This window comes from Silene latifolia, chromosome 1 (genome assembly GCF_048544455.1).
Source record: "Silene latifolia isolate original U9 population chromosome 1, ASM4854445v1, whole genome shotgun sequence".
Lineage (NCBI taxonomy): Eukaryota > Viridiplantae > Streptophyta > Magnoliopsida > Caryophyllales > Caryophyllaceae > Silene > Silene latifolia.
In genome coordinates this window covers 35789299-35797325 of record NC_133526.1, presented here as the reverse complement: position 1 = coordinate 35797325, position 8027 = coordinate 35789299, and the positions used below count along the sequence as shown (strand labels likewise).

Below are 8027 nucleotides of genomic sequence, written 5' to 3'. Positions count from 1 at the left end.
ATATCCATTTATTTTCTTTTCGTGACCCTTTTATTATTGGTCGTAACATTATAGTTTCGTACTAATTTACGTAATAAATGTATCTATTTTATTTTTAATCATGATTTGTACCTATTTTATTACCTTTGGGTCTGGGACCAGTTTTTCTTGAAATTGTAAAATGGTCTCTCAATAAGTTTATTGAAGAGACCGTCTCTCAGGAGACCTAATTCAGGGGCGAACCTAGAAATAGAATTTTGGAGTAGCGAATTTTCATTATATTGTTTTATACTTATGCTAAGGTCCATATTTAAGGATTTTGGGTAGCAAAAATCGATAATCTTAAATGTTTTTTTTTTTTGGAAATTTGGGTAGTTCTACCCTTTACAACGAACTAAAAACATTGTACTAGTTTTTATTCTATTTTAATCAATGTCGATTTCTTTTAATAGTATAAAAGGGAATTGTAGGACATAATAAAGACTAAAATTAGGAAAAAGCCGAACAAATCTCTTTACCTCAAAATGAGGATTAATAATAGACGTAAAAAACAATTAACATATAACTAATGATAATAATAGCCAACAACGTTAGTTAGTTGTCCTTACAAAATCAGTAAAATCATAAATTATAATTGTATTTATCAATCTCTTTTTCAATTTGTGATTTGTAGAAGAGAAAAATGACGAGTAACACAAAATTATCTAGCCAAACATTAGCCCTTGTATTAGGATTTATTTTCTTCTTATGTCATGCGAAAGCTATTAGGCTTGTTTCTAGTGCACCAACTGTTTTTGATGTTACCAAATTCGGAGCCAAGGGCGATGGAAAACCCGTGTACAATGAAGATGGCGAATCAAGTGTCGGAATGGTAAATTTTTTCTTTTATTGTTTCTACTAGGAAGCTTGAACAAAATAAACACAAAATTCAGTGTATTATTTCAAAAAAATATGGGTCGGTCCAAGGCCAGGGGTCCTGGCTGGATGTCCACTACTAAAAAATTGAAAATTGTGTGTGTCCAGGCATTTATACAAGCATGGTTAAAGGCTTGCAATAGCATTGGACCAGCAACCGTATTAATTCCGAAAGGAACATATGCGGTGGCACAAGTGATATTTAACGGGCCATGTCAATCTAGCGTAACCGTAGAACTACAAGGAAACATTATTGCGGATCCGGATGTTAGTCAATTTCCTAACAACCAATTATTAGTTTTCGAAGAAGTCGAGGGTGCTAAACTCGTTGGTGGTGGCTCCATTGCTGCTACACGACCTTCTTCCCAGGTCACTCCTATGGACCCTGAGAAACCATTTGTTTACAGCGAACTCATGCCTGTAAGTTATAATGTTTTTTTTAGCCAACCATTTTAATTCAAAATTTAATTAACAATTGTCAATCGACTAACATATATATATATATATATACACACATGGTAATACGTACATTGCAGAGTGTCTCGCTTCTCAAGGTGGTAAAGTTTGAAATGAGTGGGGTACGATCCTTGAATCCAGAGTCATTTCATGTGTTGGTTGATAATAGTCATGAAGTGTCTATTACTAATGTTAACTTTGATTCTACAAATATGAGACCTGTCGCTCGCTCTGATGCCATCTTCATAAGTATGTCAAGTTTGGTTACGGTAACTAATAGTCAAATTAAAGTTGGAGATGCTTGTGTTACCGTATCTGGTGGTTCTAAAGATGTGACCATTAGTGGACTCACTTGTAACTACGGACACGGCATTCGGTATATTTATTTCTGTATCAATTATCTTTTTTAATACCGTCTCAACTCTCAAAGGGAGATTTACGTATGAGGCCGGTTTTTGTTTCAGTGTTGGAGCCCAGGCTCATGAAACTCCGGACTATAACGTTAACAAAGTCAAAGTAACCAATTGCACATTCAAAGCAACAAAATCTGCTGTTACGATCAACCCTCGTCCACAATCAGCACTCGGTCAAGTAAGTGACATAAACTTTGAGGATTTGGTGATGGACCAAGTACATACTGCGTTAACTATCAAACAAGATTACCTCTCTACACCTGACAAGGTTAGTCGTCCGAATCCTGAATTCTTGTAGTGTATTTCTTATATATATATAAATATTTTGGTATGATCTAAGGCATTTGGTTTAAATTTGTTTGACAGCCTCATAATGCGAAAGTGAGTAATATCCACTTCAAGAACATAAAGGGTACAAGTATTGCAAATATAGCAGTTTCATTCACTTGCAGCAAAAGAACTCCATGTGAGGGTATTGAAATAGCTGACATTGATCTCAAGTATACAGGACAATCATTAATGGGAAAATTATTTAGTCATATGGCTATTTGTGACAATGCTAAAGTAGCATTTATTGGTAAACATGATACCTTAAATTGTAAGAGCAACTCCAATGGTAACATTTAGGGATCTGCTTGCAATTATTCTAAATATTTAAGCGGTATGCTCACCATTGGAGTATAGAAATACGTCCATGCTTGTAAGCAGGTGTATCTTTGTCAAGCTACATGCTTGGAATAAATTAGTATTTAATAAAAAAAAAAAAAATTATGATATTTATTTGTTATGTGGGCCCTTTTAAGCCAGATTTGTTGTAGTTTACCATTGGAGGACGTTGTAGCTTAAAAGTCGTGTTGCTTAAAAAAACGATGTGGCAAGGCAAGCTACAAGACCTTGTAGCTTGCCATTGGAGTTGCTCTAAGTGATCATGTCTACTATAGCACGTCTTACTATATTTATTTATAAATCAAATATGTAAGTAAACAAGCTATAAAGAAGAAAAAAAAAAGCCCGTAAAATAAATTATAAATAAAATTGTTATTTACAAGTTGTTAAACCTTTGTGTTAAGATTAGGGGCGAACCCAGGATTTTCCATATGGTGTAGCAAAATTTTACTTGTGGTCTAATTATATCAAAAGACAACTCAATTGTTAGCATTAAATGAACAATTTCTTTAGAAAAATGGACTGTCTTATAGTGTGAGACCGTTTTATTCTACAATTTGTGCAATGATTTAGGTTTAACTACAACTAGTTTTAAACCCGTGCAAAATTGCACGGATATATATTTGGGTCAGTATTAATGTTTTTGGATGTATATTTATTCTTGCATTTCTATTGTACTTATCTAGTTGGTCTAAATCTACGATCTACATCATTTATGTTTAAATTTGTTAAAAATACGTGTTCACATACACTGGTTTATAAGGAAATAACGTAATCCACTCTTGTAAATAAAAATTGCACACATAAAAAATTTTACATCCGGATAAAAGAAATATAGTCTAATATAATTAACTTTAACATATGTATGTAATTCATTTGCGTTTTATGTTCGATCCCGTATATAAATATTCCTTCTTGAAATTACGTAATTTTATTATTATGTAATTTTGTTTTAAAAATTATGTAATTCAATTTCATTTACTCGCATTTGTAATTCATTCTACATATATGTTATTAATTTTATTTACATGGAATGTATAAAATTATTTCATAATATTAATTCATAGAATTTTTTCATAACATTATTTCATAGAATTTGTTGTAAGACGGAATTTATCGCATGTTTGAAAAGACGGAAATCTGAAGAAATAAATACATTGCACACTCACGGGTCCCACCATAACATGAATTTCCAAAAAAAAAAAAAAAACTGCATTAATGACGTGGCGCGCTGAAAATTGAGTATTGTCTTTTGTATTAATATAGATAAGATAGTCCATAAATACCAAATACTCCGTATTTTGTAGCAAATACCACATACAGACAATTTTTTTAATCCATTGTTTCTTAATAAAGTTTGAAACTGTTAGAGCATCTCCAATAGTTTCCTTTCACTACTACAAATCTAGGCAACTACAACGCCCCTTTAACAACGATTATTCACGAAAATCACAATAGACGTTGTAGAATGTATGGCGCGAATTTTACTAAAATTAATTACAACGGGTATGGTTATATAACCGTTGTTATAAGTTTTAACAACGAGTCACACATGCACAACCGTTGTTAATAATTTGGCGCAAAATTGACGCAAAGTTAGTGAAAAGTAATCATAACGGTTACTTTTGAAACCCGTTGTTAAAACTTATTTGACAACGGTTGTTGTTTTACAACCGTTGTTAAAACGTTTTAACAACGGTTTTTGTTTAATAACCGTTGTCAATACTTTCCATACTATAAACCACATAAACACAAATCAGCTACAGCCACAAAACACAAACCTTAATACACAAACACAAACACAGACAAACACAAACACAAACACAAACACAAACACACACACAAAACACACACTTTCTCATCGTCTGTTTCTCTCTTTCTCATCGTCGCTTTATCTTCTCGCCGTCACTGTTGATTTCATCGTCTCTTACTTTCTCTAATTATCAGGTAAATCTCGTCGTCACTGTTGGTTTCATCGTCATTATTTTCTTTTTCTAATTATTTCATTTGCATGTATGTGTTTTTATCGACCATTATGTTATTTCTTTAAGTATTATTCGCTTAATTAGCTAGTAAACAAATTAAATAAACTAAATCAAAGAAGAAGCAAGATGATAGAGAGGAATGCATGATAAACATAATATATATATATATATATATATATATATATATATATATATATATATATATATATATATATATATATATATATATATATATATAAATACATAAATTAAAAAAAAAATTACATTAATAAAAATGCAATTCTTATACTTTCATAGAGAGTCTTATTCTCTTCTATGATATCCGTCCTCTCCTCCTTGGCTATTTGGAGGTTCCGTTCAGCAGTTGCTATATTTTCATATAGCTGCAACTGCTGCTGCTCTATCAAGCCATCTTTTTTGGCGTCCTTCAGTACGGATCGAGCATCCACAAGGTAGCTCCTGAAACTTTCCTCAATGTGGAGCAACCGGCGGATGAAACTGTTGTTGTTCTCGATCATAGTAAGAGCCTTAAGGATGATATCATTCATTTTGTTGATGAAAGTTGGAGTTTGTTTGAAAGATTAATTAGGGTTTATTTGGAGTTTGTTTTAGCAGTTAGGGTTTGGAGATGTATAGTGAGATAATGAAATGTTAGTTGAGATAATGCATGTATTTATACTAAGCAATGTGTGGTTTGAGTTATTTTTTAATTAATATATATGTTAGGAAGTTGTGTCATAATCATCATCATATCTCTCTCTGCTGCTTCAAATCTTATTATAACCCTTCTCATTCCATATTGTCCATTCATATGCACAGGGATGGCAGTAATAATGCATGCATCGGAATTATAACGGGCCGTAATTATGCATGCATCTAGTAATATTTAATTTTTTTTTTTTTTTAAAAACAAACAACAACGGTTATTTATAAACAACCCGTTGTCTTTAGTTATAACAACGGTTTTGTATATTACAACCCGTTGTTATAACTTTCCCTCCAAAATTGAGTCACACTTTCCACAACGGATTTTTATACTTAAAATCGTTGTTAATAGTTTTAACAACGGGTTCCTTAAGAAAACCAACCGTTGTTAAAACCTTTTACAACGAACGCTTTAACAGCGTCCGCTTTTTTATATAACAACGGTTTTTAACCGTTGTTATAGCCTGTATCTATAGTAGTGTTTAGGGACTTGCTTACAATATTTATAAAATTGCAAGCAAGTAGCTTACCATTGGAGTATGAAATAATTGATGTAGCTTATGAGCATTGTAGCTAGGGCTAAGCAAAACCGTATACCCGATACGGTTTTGAAAACCGTATCGGGTATACGGTTTTTAAATTCACAATTTTGTCGATACGGATCCGACCCGGTTTAACCGTATACCCGATTTTCGTATACCCGGTTTTTCCGTATATCCGGTTTTCGTATACCCGGATACGGATTTCAGTTGTTTGTTGTTCAATTTATCGCATACGCGATAAAGCCGGTACACCCTAACTTAAATTTAATAATAGGCTACATAATAAAATAATCAAAATTTCAATATTCATTATACAAATCCATTAGGGAAAAAGAAAGTGGATAAGTTAAAGTGATTTTGGTTAAATTATTTAGTTTTTATAAGATATTTTTGGTTTTTTTATTTCTTTTCAAAAACCGTATCAGAAACCGTATACCCTGTTTTGTTTTTGCCCGACCCGGATACGATACGGTTTTTTGAAAACCATAGGTATATACGGAAATCCGTTTAATTGAAACCGTGTATCGTATCGCTTCCGTATATTAAAACCGTTTCGTATATTTTTGCTCACCCCTTATTGTAGCTTTACCAAGCATGTAGCTTGGTTTTAAAAAATAAAAATAAAATAAAATGTAAATTTTTTCATTGGTGGAAATTTTATTGTGGGACCCATAAAGTTATAAAATGTTGTAGCAAACCATTGGCACAAAATCTCACTGAAGACGGGCGATATCCGTCACAAGCTTGTGACGGATACCGTTTCCTCTCACAAGATATCCATTTAAAGGTGAGTGGGAAGCACATGGGGGGCAGGGACCGAGGGACGTAGCCAGAAAATAATTGTAACCGAGGCCGATTTTGCATATACAAAATTATGAAATTAGTAATATACAAACGTAGTTTTAAGAGCATATCATAAACCTATTTTTCTTATTGCATGATAACTATGTTCATCATTCTCATATAGTCATATAATGCAATTTTTTAAAATTTTATACAATGAAATAAAATAAGAGAAATAAATATGATGTCTATTGTAAAATACTTCTATAATAAGGTACGACAACAAATTGTAAAAATATGTAGACTGCTATATACAAATGTTATTTGTACTGTACAGAGTTTTTGAGAATTCAAGATTTAAACAGAAATTTAAATTGTACAAAAAATGAGTACTTGATACCTCGAACACTAGACGTGCAAAAAATATACTTGAATTAACCATGAGAGACTCTATGCACCATTACACCAGCAACATTTAATGCTTCCTTACTAGACTTTGTTTTACTTATATTAAAAATCCTACCCCGGGCTATGGCCCAGTCTGGCCCAGTCCTAGCTACGTCCATGATGGGGAGTGCCCTACCTTGCCCGCTCTCCCTTTTTGTGAGAGGTCACAAACTTGTGACGGGATTAACCCCTCACAAGCAAGACTAGCTAAACCATTGGAGCGGTATGTAGTTGAAGAGCAAAATAGCTTAAAAAACCGAGTTGCAAAATCAAACTACAATGCGTTGTAGTTGTCCACTGGAGATGCTCTTAATTAGAGCAAGTCTAAAGGTGTAACTTAGGGACTTGCTTGCAGTTTCTTAAAATTGCAAGCTAGTTGTTACACCATTGGAAAATGCCAACTAGGATGGCTTGGCTTAAGCTACTTTCTTCATTAACTAGTTGCTTACAGAGTTACGGTGGCCCACTTTTACAAATTAACCAATAGAAAACTACGCCAAATAATCGGTGCAACAACGGTTAGATAAGGTGACATACCGTTGTAATACAAAATACGGCACCGTTATTACATCGACCGTTGTTATTTCATGACCACGGTTGTTAAAAGCCGTTATGAAATGTAAATAACGGGTTCAAATAACCGTAATACAATATTAAGAACGGTTCAAAAACCATTGTCTATAATATTGAAACCGTGGTAGTATTAGTCTGAATGCTCTACGGAAACCTATGACAACGGTTTTACTGAAACACAACCGTTGTAAAATAGTAAATATGACAACGGTTTATGCTTATTAAACCGTTTTAAATGTTATGAATTCGACAACGGTTTGTGCTTATCATTAAACCGTTATATTATGGATGAATATGTCAACGGATTTCTATTTAAATGCGGCCGTTTTCAATAGATTTATTGACCACGATTTTATTTTTAACCGTAATCGAATTTGTAAATTTTTTTGAAAAAAATTGTTTTAGAAGGTTCCAAAGAATTCTTTGAAATGCTAATTTTTGCGTAAAGAGAGGTTCCCATCGAAATGCTACCGCAAAATAGCATTTCAAATAGATTTAAGATTGCAAAATTTCAATCCTGCAATATCAGAATATTACATAGATTGATCTATTCAACCCAGCAT

General features: G+C 32.9%; 1 protein-coding gene across 1 annotated transcript; it reads left to right on the top strand.

Annotated features, from left to right (window-relative positions):
* The first annotated feature begins 587 nt into the window (after positions 1-587).
* Positions 588-2531, top strand: LOC141603316 (exopolygalacturonase-like). The gene is made up of 5 exons (XM_074422893.1): positions 588-850; positions 1003-1314; positions 1431-1726; positions 1815-2031; positions 2130-2531. Exons 1-5 carry the CDS (start codon positions 662-664, stop codon positions 2388-2390), a joined length of 1275 nt encoding a protein of 424 aa, XP_074278994.1. The 5' UTR covers positions 588-661; the 3' UTR covers positions 2391-2531.
* Positions 2532-8027: the final 5496 nt, after the last annotated feature.

Bases quoted from the DNA above. Each gene is read 5' to 3' on its own strand.
- LOC141603316 (XM_074422893.1), top strand. From the start codon at position 662: ATGACGAGTAACACAAAATTATCTAGCCAAACATTAGCCCTTGTATTA. The intron at 851-1,002 runs GTAAATTTTTTC...GTGTGTGTCCAG, and splicing joins GCGAATCAAGTGTCGGAATG to GCATTTATACAAGCATGGTT. The intron at 1,727-1,814 runs GTATATTTATTT...TTTTTGTTTCAG, and splicing joins AACTACGGACACGGCATTCG to TGTTGGAGCCCAGGCTCATG.